The sequence below is a fragment of the Rhinoderma darwinii genome, chromosome 12 (assembly GCF_050947455.1).
Source record: "Rhinoderma darwinii isolate aRhiDar2 chromosome 12, aRhiDar2.hap1, whole genome shotgun sequence".
Taxonomy (NCBI): Eukaryota; Metazoa; Chordata; class Amphibia; order Anura; family Rhinodermatidae; genus Rhinoderma; species Rhinoderma darwinii.
In genome coordinates, this window is record NC_134698.1 from 32805270 (window position 1) to 32825263 (window position 19994).

The window sequence follows — 19994 nt, forward strand, 5'->3', positions numbered from 1 at the left end:
TCGGATCCCACACACTTCGGAGAATATTGTACTCGCTCTGTCCACGATCCACGTGTCAGGAGTAGACAATTTCGCCACAGACACTCAGTCAGGAAAGACTGGATCCGTGAAATGGTTGCTTTACCTGGAAATCTTCCTTTAGATCTAACAGAAGTGGGGCACTCCAGACATGGATCTCTTCAAATCTCGTCTCATCCACAAGGTCCCAACCTACATGGCCAGGATGCAGGATCCCAGTGCCAGCGCAGTTGACAACCTGGTAACTCCTTGGGAGCGGTACTCCGTTCTGTACCTCTTCCCTTCCGCTACTGACCAAGGTCCTCAAGCGGATCAAGGTGGAGGGAGTATCCCCCAAATCCTGATGGCTTGTGCATCCTTTCATGGAAGTTTGCTTTCCTTGTGGCCATTACCTTCATCAGACAAGTTTTGGAACTGGCTGCTCTGACCTACAAGCCTGCCTTTTTAGTTATCCATACTGTCCCGTCATTTCTTCCGAAACTGGTCTCTGCCTTTCACATCAATGAAGTCCTCCCTTTTATCCGCCCCTCCCCATCTCATCACAGTAAACTGGCTCTGCACTGTGTCAATGTGGTAGGAGCAGTCCACAGCTATCTGGATGTAAGTCAGTTAGACATTCCGGCTCAGTTTTTGATCTTCTTGAAGAACCGCACAGAAATATGGTGGCTTCAAAGACTACCACTGCGCATTGAGTCTGTGATTTTGGAACCCCATCCATCCAAGGGTAAAGCTTCTCCCTTCAACTTACCACCCATTTCACACGGCACCAAGCTTCAGTTTCTCAGGTTTGTAAGGCTGCTACCTGGGCTTCGGTGCACACCGTCACAAAATCCTACCAGATTCATTTGGTGTGCTTCTTGGGATCCCAGTCTGGGTCGCAAGGTGTTACAGGCTGCAGTGCGTTAGTCGAACGGCTGATTTTTGCACTCACCGTAAAATTCTTCTCTCGTTGAATTAACTGGGGGACACCGATCCCATCTGCTTTTTTTTTTTTTTCCAGGCCTTGGTAATGGTTGTTGTGTTGGTTTTCTCCCGGTACCATGGGCATGATGTTGTTTGGCATTTTCCTAATGATTCTGTACAAACTGAAAAAGCCAGCGTCTGTGGGAAGGGTATGCCCTGCCTGAGCAAAGCCAACACTTTTTCCCTACCTAGTGTCAGCTTCTTACTGGTAAGAGCCTATACCACCCTCGGGTCAGTGTCTTAAGGTGCTGTCTAGCCAAACAAATTCAACTCATTTTATGGAGAGTACAAAATGTCCAATTTTTTTCAAATATGCTCCATGTTCCATCATGGTCTGTGTAGTTCCTGTACTTTACTTACACTAGTCAAAAGAGTCCTAAAAAAAACATTAAACATGGAGCTTAACCCCTTAGTGTCCAAGTCATATTTTTTTTCATTTTCGTTTTATAATCCCCGCCTTCTATGAGCCTTAACTTTTTTATTTTTCCGTCAATGGAGTTGTGTGAGGGCTTGTTTTTTGTGGCAGGAGTTGTAGTTACTACTGGCACCGGTAATGTACTGGGAAACGGAAAAAAAAAAATCTAAGTGGTGTGGTAATGGAAAAAACTGTGATTCCTACATTTTCTTTTGGGTTTCGTTTCTATGTCTTTCACCTTGCGGTAAAACTACAAATTTACTTTATTCTGCTTGTCAATACGATTACGGAGATACCATATTTATATTTTTTAATGTTTTACTCCTTCCTACAAAGAAAAAACTATTTGTTAGAAAAAAAACTCCCATATTCAACAGCAATTCTAGCGTTTTTATATTTTTTTCTTTTTACGGCGTTTACCACGCGCATTAAATAATGGTATAGATGTAATAGTTCGGAATTTCACTGGCGCAGCGATACCAATTTAGTTTTTTTAGTTTTTACATTACTTAAATGGGAAAAGGTGTTTTGTTTTTTTTTAACTTGAAAAACGTTAAAAAAAATAAAAAATGCACTAATTTAAACTCACTTTTTTTTACGCATTCTAGAAGTCCTTCAAGGGGACCTGAACTAGCGACCGTTGGTACAATACACTGCAATATTGCCGTATATTGTAATTTTTACAAGCGGGGCTTAACAGAGGCAGTCCTTCATTAGGCCCTTGGGCTGCCATGACAACTATTGGCGAACCTCGGTTGCGCTATGGGGTCGCCGATGAGCTGTGGGGCGCACCCTCCTCTCAATAATGCCTCAGATGCTGCGGTCACGATTGACCGAAGAATTTGAGGGGCTAAATGGCCATTGACCGCGCAATCGCTGTCCTTGGCCATTAGTCCCGGGTGTCAGCTATAAAACATAGCCGGCACCCGTAGGGTATAGAGCGCTCAATACTTCTCCCCCTGCACCTTGACATAAAGCGCACATCAAGGAGTTAAACATACCAATACGGATATAACACATGTGTAAATATGGTGGGAAAATAGTATCTCATGCCTTTATCTCAGTATTACAAACATATTTTAATACGCTTGTGTGATTAAAGGGGGATGTCTGAAAAAAACTAAAAAAATAAAAATAAATCATGTTTAGTGATATAAAAATGTGAAATAAAGCAACTTTCTAATTTATTTTTAAAACTGGGATTTTAAAATGCTGGGACACGCAGTCACAGGAAGCTTCCTCCCACTCCCTGTGTGTGGGCAGATGAGCAGTAACTTGTTAAAGGGGATTGCCGTCTGGCTCATTTCATTAGCTAAGCCCCCTTCTCCGTCATGGCTTTCTACGCTTAATGCAAAATAACTGAGCCAGTTGCTTTATTTCACATTGACAGCACTGAACATTTTTTTTTGTCGTCAGATAACCCCTTTAAAGCTGCCCATACACATTAGATAAATGCAATTGACTGACAGTCCAATGTGTATTAGGTACAGCCTGACTGCCCTGACAACTGCTGTCAAAGGAATGAAGGGTCGGGAAACCTATGCTGAACGGTGTCTGGTAGCAGCTCCACCTCCCATTGAAATAAAAAGGCATGCCGGTCTAATCCAAGCGTGCTTGTTTGTGTGGGATTTGATAGAGATAGCGGTCAGCCAGACAACAACCTTTTTTTGGGGTACACGGACAATTAGTGTTGTCTGTGGTCAATGTTTCTCCGTTTCTGTGTATATTACAAAACCTTGTTCCCCAGTGACAAAGATACACTGCAAGTGTATGGCAGTGCCCCAATAAGTATTTGCCGTTTACTCAGTATAGCTATGTAGATAGAGAAATATAGTGTAAACAGCAAGTCGTTATTTGGACACGCTCATACTTTTTAAACCAGAAGACCTGTACATTTCCTTAGATAACTGCCAATTAAAATACTTTACTTACAAAGTCCTGCTGAATGTCTGTAAAATCTTTGCCATACTTCTCTAGGGCTTCTTCAAAAAGATTTGCTTCTGAAGCAGACCACTCCTCCATTTCATCTCTGCAGAGAACAGGACCTCCTTGTGGTACCAGTGCAGAAATGGCTTTAGATATATCATAACAGTTTTTATGTAATGTGTCCATGGCGTGGAACTAGAAAAAAAAATGAAATATGGAACAGTTAAGAAATTCTTGCTTCTGTACAAGAGCTTTTTGCAGATTTCCTCCAGAGAGCATTGTCTGAGTCTGCCTATCTATCTGCTGTTTCTCCACCTCAGGGCAATCACCACTCCAGCGAGATTTACAGAGGTTCTGTCACCAGATTATAAATGCCCTGTCTCCTACATAATCTGATCGGCGCTGTAATGTAGATAACAGCAGTGGTTTTTATTTTGAAAAACGATCATTTTTGAGCAAGTTATGAGCAATTTTAGATTTATTCTAATTAGTTTCCTAATAGACAACTGGGCGTGTTTTTACTTTTTACCAACTGGGCGTTGTACAGAGGAGTGTAGGAGGCTGACCAATCAGTGACCAATCCGCGTCATACACTTCTCATTGTTCCAGCCCAGCTTCTTTCACTGCACAATCACACTTGGCTGGAACAATGAGAAGTGTATGGCGCTGATTGGTCAGCATCATACACTCCTCTGTACAACACCCAGTTGGTAAAAAGTAAAAACACGCCCAGTTGTCTATTAACTCCTTCCTGACCGCCCACAGTCTTTTGACGTCAGGCGGTGCAGGTGCTTAGTCTGCAACGACGTCTTTTGGTGTCGCTGCAGGAGAGGCTGATGAGCGCTCGTATGAACGCTCATTCTCTAAGCAGGAGCTGTAACTTACAGCTCCTGATCTTAGAGGAGCCTCCTGAACACAGCTGGGGTCGGAAAACATTCGGACCCCAGTTGTATAACCCTTTGATTACCGCGGTCCGTGACCGCGGCATGATCAAAGGGAATTCCCCTCTTTGATTGCATCGCCGGGATTCCGGTGATGCGATCAAACAATGGGGAATCCCTCTGCAGTCAGCCCTGGGGACCTACAAAGGACCCCAGGGCTGTCTGTTCCGTTTGCCTGCTGTTCGGGCAAACTATGTGCTGCCCGATCAGCAGCCTGTGTCATTGTGACAGTGTAATGTATTAGCATACAGGAGTATGCTAATACATTACAAGAAAAAAACAAAACAAAAAAAAGTTGATGGGATTAAAAAAAAAAAAAAAAAGTAACAAAAAAAATAAATAAAAAAAAAAGTCCCAAAAAGAGTATTTTGCATAAAATACATTTTATTGCCCCTACACTAAATAAAAACAAAAAAATCTACACATATTCGGTATCTACTCGGTATCTACACGACTGTAATGACCTGAAGAATTAATCGAATGGGTTATTTAGCGTGAAACATGAACAGGATAAAAAATAAACAAGAAAAACTATGCCGAGAATCGCTTTTCCTATATTCACGGCGTAAAAAACATTTTTTTTACCCTCAAACTGTGGGAAAAAAAATACTATTTCTCTCGCACAAAACAAGGCCTCATACAGCCACGTCAGTGAAAAAATAAAAAAGTTATGGCTGCTGAAAGGCAGAGAGGCAAAAACTGAAAAATTGAGCTGGTCATTAAGGTCTTTTCAGGCCCGGTCATTAAGGGGTTAAGAAACAAATTAGCCTAAATCTAAAATTGCTTATAACTTGCTCAAAAATGATCGTTCTTCAAAATAAAACCCACTGCTGTTATCTACATTACAGCGCCAATCAGATTATGTAGGAGATAGGGCACTTAGAATCTGGTGACAGAGCCTCTTTAATAAGTAAAATTAGGAAGGAAACCCCCCCCCAAAAAAAAAAACAAACACAAAAATAAAACAAAACACTGCTTTTAACAGAAATTTACAGAGACAAATCAACACCTTGACAATACAGGGGTTGTCCGAGATAAAATGACTGTCTTAATGCTTGTAACTTATAAATGTAAATACTTTTGTAACATACTTACATTTTCCAACGTGGGCCTGTTTCCAGATACTGCTGTGGGGTACTTGACATGTGACGTCACTCACTGGCCGCTGTGATGATCTTCAATTCTTTGCCGGGTATACGACACGTCACTTATGACGTGCCCTGTATGGGCTGTTCTGTTGTAACGCGCATGCGCGGTCCCTGCTGTTATCTCGAGAACAGCAGGGACCGCGAGAACAGCAGAAACTGCGCATGCGCGGTACGGGCTGTGCAGCAGAACAGCCCATAAAAGGCCCGTCACAAGTGACGTGAAGTATACCCGTCAAAGAATTGAAGATCAACACAGTGGCCAGAGCCAGTGCAGAGTGTGACGTCACCCGTCAAGTACCCCACGGCAGGATCTGGAAACGGGGCCACTTTGGAAAACGTAAGTATATTATAAATGAATTTACATTCATAAATTACAAGCATTAACAAAGTAATTTAATCTCAGACAACCCCTTCCCGACATTTGACGAATGGGTACACCATGGAAAGCTAGTGCTTCCCGCATTTTGCCGTATCCATACGCCAAATGCACGGCACCGGCTCAGAAGCGGAGCCAGTGCCATTATCGCTGGATTACAGCTGAAATCCGACTAATGGCGGGGACCGAAATTAGCGTCGATCCCCACCATTAACCCCTTAAATGCAGCGCTCAAACGCGATCGCGGGATTTAAGGTGTTTGCAGCTAATCGGAACCGCGGCAATGAAATTGCCAGGGTTCCGGTGGCTGCAATGGCAACCAGAGACCTAATACTGGCCTCCCGGTCTGCCTAGCACGGGAGCTGTTCAGGACCCGCCCAGCGGCGAAGCCTGAATGGCTTCCGTAGCCGCCGGCAAGATGGTGGCGGCTCAGTGGTGGATGTCAGCTGTAAGTTACAGCTGACATCCACCTGTAATGGCAGGAACCGGAGCTAGCTCCCATCCCTGCCATTAACCCCTTCGATGCAGCGTTTGAAAGCGAGCGCGGCATCTTAGCAGTTGCTAGCAGATCGCCAGCACTGATAGGCAATCAGGACTGGCGACTGCGGCTATGGCAACAGGAGATGCAATGGGCTCCTGCTCTGCCAATACGGAAGCCGATTAGGCCCCGCTGGGAGGCGAAGCCTAATCGGCTTGCTGTCAGTGAATAACTGACAGATCTAATACATTGAACTACGTAGGTAGTGCAATGTATTAGAAAAAAACCATCAGACATTTGGACCTTCAAGTCCCCTAGTGTGACTTGAAAAAAAAGTATTAAAAAGTGTAAAAAAAATAAAAAAAACAAAAGTAAAAAGGTTTCAAGTAATAAAATAAAAAACACAATCGCCCTGTTCCCTTATCAAGTCCTTTATTATTGAAAAAAAGATAATAAAACCATACATATTTAGTATCGCCACGACCGTAACGACCTGAGGTATAAAAATATTATATTATTTATTGCACGCGGTGAACAGCGCAAAATAAACACGTAAAAAATTATACCAGAATTTCTGGTTTTTGGTCACTTTGCCCTTCACATATTGGAATAAAGTGTGATCAAAAAGTCGCACGTATCCAAAAATGGTACCTATAAAAACTATAGCTCGACTTGCAAAAAACAAGCCCTCATACAGCACAGTCGACTAAAAAGTTAAAAAGTTCTGGTTCTCACAACTTGGCGACAGAAAAAATACCTTTTTACAAAAGTAATTTTATTGTGCAAAACTTTGTAAAACATAAAAGTGCTATAAATTAGGTAACGCCGGAATCGGACTGACCCACAGAATAAAATGAACATGTAATTTATAACACATGGTGAACGCTGCATGAAAAAAAGAAAAAACTGCCAGAACAGCGGTTTTTTGGTTATCTTGCCTCCCAAAAAATAGGATAAAAAGTGATCAAAAAGTCGCATGTACCCCAAAATGGTACCGATAATAACTACAGCTCGTACCGCAAAGAAACATCCCTCATAACACCACATTTATGAAAAAATAAAATTAGTTAAGGCTCCAATAAGTCGGGAAATACAAAAATATGCAGATGTGCAGGTCCGAGGGGAATATTTCTTCTGTTTCAACAGGCGATTTATCAAGGCCCTAAAATTAGGGAACCAGGAAGGGGAGGGCCCAACCATATCCGCTGGAAGCGAGGGTGCCCGCATTATACCAGGACAACACTTCCCAGCAAAATTCCCCAAACTGCAAAGGTGCGGAGTGTGGACCAAAAGGGGGATAAGAAAGGACATTTATCAGTGCGACACAGGCCTGTGCAGAAAGGATTGCTTCACAGCGTCACACGTCTATGGATTATTTTACGTTTTTCTTTTTACCCCATTATCAAACCACCTGACTATGCCCCTGATATACTCTGCCCGGCTTACATGTACCCCCACCTTATAAACTGAAATACCGGTAATGCTCCAAACAAAACTACTACCAAAAGCAAAATCTACACTTCAAAAGCAAAATGGTGCTCCCTCCCCTCTGAGCCCTACAGCGTGCCCAAACAGCTGTTACTTCCACATATATGTTATCGCCATACCTAGGAGAACCCTTTTAACAATTTTTGGGGTGTGTCTCTCCAGTGGCATAAGCTGGGCACGACATACTTGCCCCTGAAATGGTATATCTAGGGAAAAATATAAATTTTTAATTTGCACCATCCACAGCGCATTCATTTATGGAAAAGACCTGTGGGGTGAAAATGCTCACTACACCCCTTAATAAATGCTTGGAGGGGTGTAGTTTCCAAAATGGGGGTCACTTTTTTTATTATTTCACATCAGAACCTCTGCAATTGTGAACCAATACTTTGTAAATCACCAAATTAGGCCTCAATTTTACATGGTAGTCTTTCAATCCTGAGCCCTGTCAAACGTCCAGGCAAAATATTAGGGTCACATGTAGGGCGTTTCTAAAACCGGGAAACACCGCATAATAATTGGAGAACTGTCTTGTTATGGTGGCACAAGCTGGGCACCACATATTGGCATATCTATGGAAAAAAATCCCATTTTCACTCTGCAATATCGAGTGCACACTAATTTCTACAAAACACCTGTGGGGTTAACATACTCACTGCACCCCTAGGTAAATACGTTGAGGGGTGTAGTTTCCAAAATGTGGTCACTTCTGGGGGGTTTCCACTGTTTTGGTCTCACAGGTCCCTACGGTGTGCCCAAACAGCAGTTCATGACCACATGAGGAGAAATTGCTTTACAAACGTTGTGGTTCTTTTTTTTCCTTTAGTTGTTAAGAAAATTAAAAATTTGGAGCTAAAGCTACGTCTTATTGAATAAAAGGATTGTTTTTATCTTCACTGCCCAATTCTAATAAATTCTATGAAACACCTGTGGGGTCAAAATGCTAACTACACCCGTAGATGAATTCCTCAAGGGGTGTAGTTTCCTAAATGGAGTAACTTTTTGGCCATTTTCACTGTTTTGTCCCCTCAGGGGCTTTGTAAATGTGACATGGCCTCTGCAAACCATTCCTGCTAAATCTGATCTCCAAAAGCCAAATGGCGCTCTTTCCCTTCTAAGCACTGCCGTGTGTCCAAACAGCCGTTTATTACCACATGTGGGATATTGTTTTATTCGGGAGAAATTGCTTTACAAATTTTGCGGTGCTTTTTCTTCTTCAGTCCTTATGGAAATGAGAGAAAAAAATAGCTAAACCTACATTTTCTTTTAAAAAAAAAAGATGTAGATTGTCATTTTCAGGGCCTACTTCCAAAAATTTCTGCAAAAAACCTGTGGTGTTAAAACGTTCACTATACCCCTAGATAATTTCCTCAATGGGTGTAGTTTCCAAAATGGGGTCACTTGTGGGGGGTTTCCACTGCTTTATCCCCTCAGGGGCTTTGTAAATGTGACATGGCCTCCGCAAACCTTTCCTGCTAAATTTGAACTCCAAATGGCGCTCTCGCTCTTCTAAGCCCTGCCGTGTGTCCTAACAGCAATTAATGACCACATGTGGGGTATTGTTTTACTTGAGAGAAATTGCTTTACAAATTTTGCAGTGCTTTTTTTTCTTTAGTCCTTGTGGAAATGAGAAAAAAAAATAATAATTTGAAAAAAAAACAACAAAAAAACAAAAACGCTAAACATTTTCTTTGAAAAAAATTCTATTTCCATTTTCACGGCCTAATTCCGATAATTTCTGTAAAAAAAAACTGTAGTCAAAATTCTCACTATACCCCTAGATAATTTCCTTGAGGTGTGTAGTTTCCCAAATGGGGTAACTTTTGGGGCATTTCCACAGTTTTTGCACCACAAGACCCCTTCAAACCTGACATGGTGCCTAAAATATATTCTAAAAAAATAAGGCCCCTAAATCCACTAGATGCTCCAGTCCAGTAGCACGCTAGGGCCACACGTGGGATCCTAAAGCTGCAGAATCTGGGCAATAAATATTGAGTTGCATTTCTCTGGTAAAACTCTGTTACAGAAAAAATGGATTAAAAATTAATTTCTGCAAAAAAAATATGGAATTTGTAAATTTCACCTCTACTTTGCTTTAATTCTTGTGAAACGTCTAAGGGGTTAGGAAACTTTCTAAATGCTGTTTTGAATACTTTGAGGGGTGAGGTTTTTAAAATGGTGTGACTTATTGGAGGTTTCTAATATATAAGGCCCTCAAAGCCACTTCACAACTGAATTGGCCCCTGCAAAAATAGCCTTTTGAAATTTTCTTGAAAATGTGAGAAATTGCTGCTAAAGCTCTAAGCCTTGTAACGTCCAAGAAAAATAAAAGGATGTTCAAAAAACGATGCCAATCTAAAGTACACATATGGGGGATATTTATTAGTAACAATTTTGTGTGGTATAACTGCCTGTCTTACATTTAAATTGAGAAAAATGCTAATTTTTGCAATTTTTCGCTAAATTTTGGTGTTTTTCACAATTAAATACTGAACATATCAAGTAAATTTTGCCAGTAACAAAGTCCAATGTGTCACGAGAAAACAATCTCAGATTCGCTTGGATGGGTAAAAGCATTCCAAAGTTATTACCACATAAAGTGAGATGTCAGATTTGAAAAATGAGGCTCTGTCAGGAAGGTCGAAAGTGGCCAAAGCGAGAAGGGGTTATAGTTGTATGTGGAATTTCCTAACTGGAAACGGGTGATATAATGATTGCATGATTGATGGGTATTCCAGCTAATCCGGAGTTAGAAAGCTGCATCATTATGTGTCATCTGTAAGCGCACGATCGTGGAAGTAGCTCTAATAGCAATCGCTTGCTGCAGGAGGTGACATTATAAACGTCACCTGATGAACATGAAGCAGCTTTCTAAATGAGGATCAGAGAAGAATTGGTAGGGTATGCATACAAGAGTTTGTTATTTTTCTATTTTAGGGTCCTTTTAAACTTTTTGTATATATTCATAGCTCCAAAATCACAAACATTTCCACAGACTGAAAATACTGTCCATGGCCAGTTTTTGGAAACTGTAAACTTTATTTTCCCATTGAGACACTGAAGTACATTTCTACTTTAAATTACTAAAAGAAAAAAAAAAAAAAAAAAGACAGCTAGATGACATGAGCCTGGAAACTATAGGCCTGAAAGTTTTACCTCTATTGTGGGTAAAACATTGGAAGATTTTCGAGAAGATGCTATCCTAGAGTATCGCAATGAAAAGAAGCTTATAACGAATCTGATCAGCTTCAATGAGGAGGCAAGTTCTAGACTGGACTGGGGTAAGTCATTGGAGTTCATCTTGATTTATTCACAGCATCTGATACGGTGCCGCACAAAAAGTTGGTATACAAAATTAAAATGCTGGGACTGGGGGAAAATGTGTGTAAATCAGTAAGTAACTGACCGCAGGGGTCCAAATAATATAATAATAACAATAATAAATATACACACGCACACACACACCAAAAACTCATCAGCAACTTTCTTTCTTACCAACGTGATGTCTCTAGATGCTGCAGCTGCACTCATATGCAGACTGGGTTGCCGGACAGAGCTACTGCAGTCTAATGCACGGGCAAATGTACCTACAGATCTGGAAGAAAAAAATATTAAAAATTGGACATAAAATTGAAATGCATAATAAAAAAAAACTGCAAAGATAAAAGAAGTCAATTTAAGACTGAAGAATGTATTCTGTCAAGAAGGCTTTTACTTTTTCTTAGTAATGCATCAAAGAAATAGCAGCATAGCACGAACAGCCAGGGTGGGTAGATTAGAGCGTGGGCTGCCGAGGCCGTTTAAGAATCTACACTGTACCTTAAAGAAGTTTACATACTTTTAAAGATTTCAACTACTGTGCTGCAAACTTCCTTGTGTTTAGGATAGAATACCCTTTGCCTACAGCTACCATGATTGTCAAGAGCCCCTACAGACAATTGTAGTGTACACAATGCTATTTTTGTTTTATACGACTGATGTAATATATTATATTCCAAACTTATCAGCAGTTAAATGCAAAGATGTTCATTGGAAGCTGTACATATCAGTCTTCAGTAAGCTCCCCCTAGTGGTGGCTGCAGGCAATCAATATGTTATCATTTATCTGAAAGCTCAGCCGCCCTAATCAAGTGAACACGTCCATAGAGAGTGTTTTTAATGTTTTTGAGGGAAAGCAGCAACAATTAACCCCTTCCCGCTCCTGGACGTACTATTAGGTCATGGTAGCTGTATGGTTCGCGCTCCATGACCTAATAGTACGTCTCGGGAGTAACGGCCTTCAGCCGTCCTCCCGACACATGCAGGAGCTGTGACAGGAAGCCATTCATCCAGCCTACATCGAGGAAGCCATTAGGCAATTGGGGGATGAACGAGTGTATAAAAAACTTGATTATGATCCCAAGTTTGATATTATGAGGAAAATTAAAATCATGATTGATAATGCATATGCGGTGGATTTGCTTGATATCAAACTATATGAATATCTTAGGGTCCAACACCCTAGGACACCAGTCCTTTACTTACTTCCTAAGATCCATAAAAGTATGGTTAAACCGCCCGGTAGACCTATAGTCTCGGGTATTGGATCATTGTTTACACCACTTGCTACATTTCTTGACCAGTTGCTCCGTAAAGGAGCAGTAAATACCAGGTCGTATGTTCAGGACACAACCCATTTCATCAACAAATTGAAAGATATTGAAGTCTCTGAGGATTGCCTTCTAGTATCTTTCGACGTAGTATCCTTATACACCAGTATAGAACATGAAAAGGGGATGTTTGCGGTTACGGAATTGTTGCGACATTGGACCCTTGAAAATGAACAAAAATAATTTGTAGTGGCATTGTTGGAAATTGTATTGCAGTGCAATTATTTCCTTTTCCAGGACACTTTTTACATTCAATGCAGAGGCACGGCTATGGGGTCCAATGTCGCGCCAACATCTTCATGGCATTCTTGGTCCTGGGCCTTGGTGTCTAAATTTGTGTGTTTCTATAGGGGCTGGAAATGGCTGCAAAAGTTATGGGCAAAGATGTCTCATCAGGAGAAGTCGTCAGAACGGTCTGCGTCAGATGGAGAAGAAAAGAAAACGGCTCCTGTTAGAGAAGACGTCACTGGATCTATAGGGGATCTCCTCTCCTGACATGTCTGTTGCAGGACTAATAGACAAATGCGTGTTACCATTCACATTGTCAGGAGGATGTGTCCCTACACAGTGTGATACGGTCAGCGATGGTTGGAGACTGTCAGTATGTAGGGACACAGCTCTTTGACAAGGGGAATCATAACAACCATTTGTCAATGCTCACACAAAAAGGTGATGTTCACCATAGACACGGCAGACAATGCAGAGGAATGGCTATGGGGTCCAATGTCGCACCAACATACGCCAACATCTTCATGGCCTTTTTCGAGGAGAAGTTTGTGTACCCATCCAGCTTCTTCCAACACGTAGGGGGCTGGATGAGGTACACAGACAATATCTTCTTTGTGTGGTAACACAGGGAAATACAACTATTGAAGTTCCAAGAAGAAATCAATAGTCATTTCCCTGAACTCCAGTTCACTTTGATACACTCACGGGATAAAATACAGTTCCTGGATACAACGGACTAAGAAGGATAATTGCCTTGTTACGGATCTATACATAAAGCCCACCGATTGCAACAATTTATTGCATTATAGTAGTTGTCATCCCCGGGGTACGGTGGAGTCCCTCCCATTCAGTCAACTCCTTAGAGTCAAGAGAATTGTCTCAAAGGACAATGTGGTAGAGGATAGACTTGATAAGATGTGTAGCAAATTCCTTAGGCGAGGTTACCCTAGACCTGTGGTAGAAAGAGCGACTCAGAAGATCAAAAACGATAAATGTAATGATCTGTTGGTGAAAAACTCTTCTAAAAAGAGACTTAAAAGAATTCCGTTTGTGTCGACATATTCCCCGACTAGCAGGAAAATCTCTAAAATTCTTAGGGATTATTGGCCCATTCTCAGTGATACCTTTCCTGGGAATGTAGAATTTCAAGATCCTCCCATTATGTCCTTCCGTAGACCCCCCAACTTGAGGGATCGTCTGGTACATGCGGATATCGGCTCTAACTCAAATTAAATCTCGAGAGGGATGTTTTCCCTGCCTTGGATGTTGCAACTGCAACAGTATGATGTGGGGGAACATCATGGTACATCCAAGGACAGGGAAAACCTATAGGATTAAACAGTCATATACTTGTCACTCCAAATTTATTATATATGTTATACAATGCCCATGTGGACTTCTATATGTGGGAGAAACCACACAAGAGTGCAAAACAGGCATTAACCAGAACAAATATACAATTAGGAGTAAAAAGGTTGATCTACCTATCCCTGAACATTTTATTAGGTCTGGACACAATATTTCACAATTACGTTTCAAGATTATTGATGGGGTTGCTCCCATGAGGAGAGGAGGAGATAGGGAAAAGATACTTAAAAAATTAGAACTTAAATGGATCTATGAATTGGATACCCTTGAGCCTAAGGGGCTAAATAGGGAATTCAGGACCACAGGTATCTGTTAGGTGTGTGTCTGTGGGCGTGATCCTGGATACACCGTCATCAGTAGTAGGGTTGTGATAGAGTGCTTGGCGATTAGCCATATGACTACTTGAATTTTTGTATATCTTTTTTATGCTAGATTTAAAAAAAAAAAAAAAAATCTTCTTTTAGGTATTTTTATGCCACTTACATCATATGGGGATTTGTTCTTAGAATCACTTCTCAACATTTGTGGTGAAAAACGCTATTGAAAAATCCTGACCAGTCTTTTGGGATCGCTGCCTGAGTGTATATTCTCTGCCTGTCTTATCTAAAGAACATATTTTTTACTGTTACTTATTATTATATAACATTGTGTACGAAGACTGTATTGCTCTCCCTTTATACTGTTATGTTGCATTTAGATTGTGCGTTTTATTTTGTTAAACTATGTAATGGATAAGACATGCAGAGTATTTCCCTGTTTGGGATCGGTACGAGATTTGACAGTGTCCTCTACTTATGAGGACTATTGGTTCTCCTTTGATCGGGCTAAGACTTCGTAGTCCCATCTAGAGCGCATCCGCATGCGCGGCCCAGAGTGAGACCGCGATGCGTATCTATGGTAACGGCTGACGCCGGAAATTGAAGGAATTGACACTTCCTGTTATGCGCCGCGAGGACCTTGGATTCACACGAGGCGAGATTGATCCAAACAGACTGTTCTACAGGTATTGCACTAGCGATCTTGAATTGTACTTGTACTGCATTGGATTCTGATGACGTGGAGGCTTTTTTGCACTATGTGAGAATATTATTAAGAGGGCATTTTACTATTGTTGAGGTTTTAACACGTTCAGGAAGTGATGTCACAATACATGTGTTATATAAAGTGTGCACCAATGTACTATCACTATGCTTGACAAAGACCCAATAGGGGTTGAAACGTTGCTGTTCTTTTATGCTTGGTGAATAAACTTTCACTCGTTTGGATATCGGAGTGCTGCAGTTTTTCTTATTATTACAACACAAAAAGTAAATGATTTTTTTATAAAAAGTATTTTATTGTGTAAACTCCAAACAAAAAAAACATAAACCTATGGTATCGCCGTAATCGTATCGCCCCGCGGAATAAAGTGAATATGTAATTTATAGCGCAGAGTGAACGCTGTAAAAAAAGGGATAAAAAAAAACCAATAGTAGAAATGCTGTTTTTTTGGTCACCACGCCTCTTAAAAAAATAGAATAAAAACTGATGAAAAAGCCGCATGCACCCCATGAAAACTACAATGAATTCCTCAAGGGGTCTGGTTTCCAAAATGGGGTCATTTTAAGGCAAAATTCACACAAAATTCAGACGTATGCGTTTTGCGCACGCAAAAAATGCTACGTTTTTTGAGCGTTGCAGTTCCGTGTGTCATAAGTGTTTGGTGCGTGACTGCGTGATTTTCGCGCATATGCCATCCTTATGACACGCGGTTTTCAGGTTTAGAAAAAGAAATGGAGGTGGTTTTATTTTCCCCTTCATTTCTTGATCTACTGTTGCGCGAATCACGCGCAGCACACGGAAGTGTGCCCGCGTGCTGCGCGTGATTTTCACGCACCCATTGACTTCAATGGGTGCGTGATGCGCAAAAAACACTCAAGTATAGGACATGTCATCAGTTTCACTCAGCGGACACACGCTGCGTGAAAAACACGCAATGTCTGAATGTCTCCATTGCCTTACATAGGTACGTGCGACGTGCGTGATTTTCTCGTGCGTATCACGGATGTGAACTACGCTCGTGTAAATATGGCCTTAAGGGGTTTACCCTGTACTGGTACTTCAGAAGCTCTGCAAATGTGACATGGCGCCCAGAAACCAATCCAGCAAAATCTACATACCAAATAGCACTTCTGCCTTTCTGAGGTCTGCCGTTTGTCCAACCAGCAGTTTATGACCACATATGGGGTACTGCCGTAATCAAGAGAAATTGCTTTACAAATGCTGGGGTGCATTTTCTCGAAAAAATTTGTACCTTTTATCGGAAAAAATTGATTTTCAATTGCACAGCCAAATTCCACAAAATGCAGCAAAAAAAAATAAAAAATACAAAAAACTGTGGGGTCTAAATGGCCACTATACCCTTTGATAAGTTCCTTGTGGGGTGTAGTTTGCCAAATAGGGTCACTTTTGGGGGTTTCCACTGTTTTGGCACCACAAGACCTCTTCAAACCGGACATGGTGCCTAATAAAAAGGGGGCCACAAAATCCACTAAGTGTTCCTTTGCTTCTGAGGCCAGTGCTTCAGTCCATTACCGCACTAGGGCCACATGTGGGATATTTCTAAAAACTGCAGAATCTGGGAAAAAAAATATGGAGTTGCGTTTCTCTAATAAAACCTTCTGTTTTACAGAAGAAAAAAAAAATGGAATAATAAGGATTTTCTGACAAAAACAAGAAATTTGTAAATTTCACCTCTACTATGATTTAAATTCCTGTGAAACGCCTAAAGGGTTCAGAAACTTTCTAAATGCTGTTGTGAATACTTTGAGGAATAGTTTTTAAAATGGGGTGTTTTATGGGGGTTTCTAATATAGAAGGCGCTCAAAGCCACTTCAGAATTGAACTGGTACTTTAAAAAAAAAAAAGGCTTTTGAAATTTTCTTCAAGAGAAATTGCTGCTTATCTTCTAAGCCTTGTAACGTCCTAAAAAAAATAAACGAATGTTCAGAAAATGATGCCAACATATAAACTAGTCACTATTTTGTGTGGTATTACTATTTGTCTTACAAGCAGATAAATATAAAATTCTGCAAAATTTTATTTTTTCCAAGTTTTCGCTATTTTTCACAAATAAAACATGGAATATAAAATCGAACAAATTTTACCACTAACATAAAGCCCAATGTCTCACAAGAAAACAATCTCAGAAAAACGCTTGGATACATGAAAGCATTCCAGAGTTATTACCACATGAAGTGAGAAATGTCAGATTTGAAAAATGGGCTCGGAGCCCTAAGGCCAATACTGGGCTGCGACCTTAAGGGTATGTGCACACGGTAGCAGGCTTTTACGTCTGAAAAGACAGACTGTTTTCAAGAGAAAACAGCTGCCTCGTTTCAGACGTAAATGCTGCTCCTCGCATTTTGCGAGGCTTCTCTGACAGCCGTAAATTTTGAGCTGTGCTTCATTGAGTTCAATGAAGAACGGCTCAAATTACGTCTGAAAGAAGTGTCCTGCACTTCTTTTGACGAGGCTGTATTTTTACGCGTCGTCGTTTGACAGCTGTCAAACGACGACGCGTAAATGACAGGTTGTCTGCACAGTACGTCGGCAAACCCATTCAAATGAATGGGCAGACGTTTGCCGACGTATTGTAGCCCTATTTTCAGACGTAAAACGAGGCATAATACGCCTCGTTTACGCCTGAAAATAGGTAGTGTGAACCCAGCCTAAGGGGTTAATCCTTTTACTCCTCACAGCTGACAAATTAGGCCTCGTAAAATAGAAGTGCACGTCACTTCTTGAGGCGTTCGAGGCAGATTTTGCCAATTTCCTATGGGCAATGCCAAGAACTCCTTTGAAGAAACACTTAAAAAGAAGTTTGGCAAATCTGCGTCAAAAACGCCTTATCAGTGGCTGTATTCTCCTGAAAACAGCCACATTTTTTTTTTTCGTTTTTACAGTCACCGTCTTAAGACGCCTTAAGGCTCTGTTCACATGTGCGTTGGTCATTTCTCTTGTTCTGCTCTATCACAGATCCATCACATGATGGACACCAACAGCTGACGGAACCCATTGACTTTAATGATTTCCGTCAGTTTTTCAGAAAACATAGCACTGCATACTGCACTATTCTGTCCAGGATATGTACTCAATCCGCAAATGTGTACACAGGTTCAGCTTTATTTATATCAAGCCAGAAAACCTTTATTGCCTTTAAGCGGTTGATAGCGGCCACGGAATTTAAATCACTTAGAGGGTGGGAGCTCTCTCTCCCACCCATCCGCGGCCCGCAAGTGCAATTGCAGACCTCCGATCGGGTGCCATGGCAGCCAGGGGCTAGGCCTAATAGATGGCCTGCCAGTTTTACACTGACCGGCAATAATGCTTTGGTATACGAAGTATACGAAGGCATTATAGCAGTGATCAAAAGATCGCATAGTAAAGTCCCCTAGTGGGACTAAAAAAAAAGAAAAAAAAAAAAAAAAGGGTAATGTGAAATAAAAATTATTAATAAAGATTACAGTAAAAAAAAACAAACAAAACATTTTTTCCATAAAGTCGCTTTATTTAGCAAAAGTGTAAAAAAATAAATAAAAAAGTACACATATATGGTATCGCCACGACTGTAATGACCCAAACAATAAAGTTAACCGTAATGTGAACGCCGTAAAAAAAAACAAACAACCAAAATACAACGGAAAAATTGCTATTTTTTCCATTGCCCCCCAAAAAAGTCATAATAAAAGTTAATCAATATGTCCCATGTACCCCAAAACAGTACCAATTCCACAAAAAACAAGCCCTCATATCACTACATTGACGGAAAAATAAAAAAAATTAGAACTCTGGGAACACGACAACGCAAAAACAAAATTTTAGTTCAAGAAAGTTTTTATTGTGCAAAAGTCATTAAACATAAAAAACCTATACATATGTGGTATCGTCGTAATCTTACCGACCCATGGAATAACATGTTATTTATTTCGAAAAAAAGATGATATTCATGCTATGAATATGCATGCTATGTGTAAGAGTACTTCTGTTCGAAACGCGTAAGCGGTAACACGCCTTACCTGTGTCCTCTATGGACTTTTAAAGTTGACCAAATAAAGCTCTTTTTATAATACACATTGTGGATGTGCTGAGGAGTATCTTATTTTTTTTCGAAATATTGAATTCCTTGTCTGCCTACAAGCCCTCCCAATTGTACTACAGTGAGGAACTACAGATCTCAGGACGAAATATCGGGTGTGCACATCTGTGGCTTTTGCTGCGGTCTTTTTTTTTTCTTGTTTAACATGTTATTTACGCCGCACCGTGAACAGCATTAATTTAAAACGCATAGAACAAAGGAAGAATTTCAGGTTTTTTTCTATACCCCAAAATGGTGCCATTAAAGAGGCTCTGTCACCAGATTTTCAAACCTCTATCTCCTATTGCAACAGATCGGCGCTGCAATGTAGATAACAGTAACGTTTTTTTTTTTTTTAAACAAGCATTTTTGGCCAAGTTATGACCATTTTTATATTTATGCAAATGAGCCTTTCTTAAGTACAACTTGGCGTGTTTAAAGTTATGTCCAAGTGGGCGTGTATTGTGTGTACATCTGGGCGTTTTTACTTGTTTTACTAGCTGGGCGTTGTGAATGGAAGTGTATGATGCTGACGAATCAGCATCATCCACTTCTCTTCGTTACCACCCAGCTTCTGGCAGTTCACAGACACACAGCGTGTCCTCGCTCATCCGACGCGATGAAGTTCCTGTGGGAGGAAGTGACGTCACAGCGTGATCTCGCGAGATCACGCTGTGTGTCTGTGCACTGCCAGAAGCTGGGTGGTAACGAAGAGAAGTGGATGATGCTGATTCGTCAGCATCATACACTTCCATTCACAACGCCCAGCTAGTAAAACAAGTAAACACACCCAGATGTACACACACACACAATACATGCCCACTTGGACATAACTTTAAACACGCCCAGTTGTACTTAAGAAAGGCTCATTTGCATAAAT

At 40.8% G+C, this 19994-nt stretch overlaps 1 protein-coding gene across 11 annotated transcripts in view; it reads right to left on the reverse strand.

Annotated features, from left to right (window-relative positions):
* The window catches only part of MTA1 (metastasis associated 1), a 329558-nt gene that overhangs the window by 215003 nt on the left and 94561 nt on the right, over positions 1–19994 (reverse strand). For all 11 annotated transcript variants that reach the window (XM_075844182.1, XM_075844191.1, XM_075844183.1 and 8 more), the window contains exons 8-9: positions 11249–11348; positions 3329–3517 (exon numbers count right to left, since the gene is read on the reverse strand). In XM_075844182.1, the coding sequence (XP_075700297.1) occupies positions 3329–3517; positions 11249–11348 (289 nt within the window). The remainder of the gene's footprint in view (positions 1–3328; positions 3518–11248; positions 11349–19994) is intronic.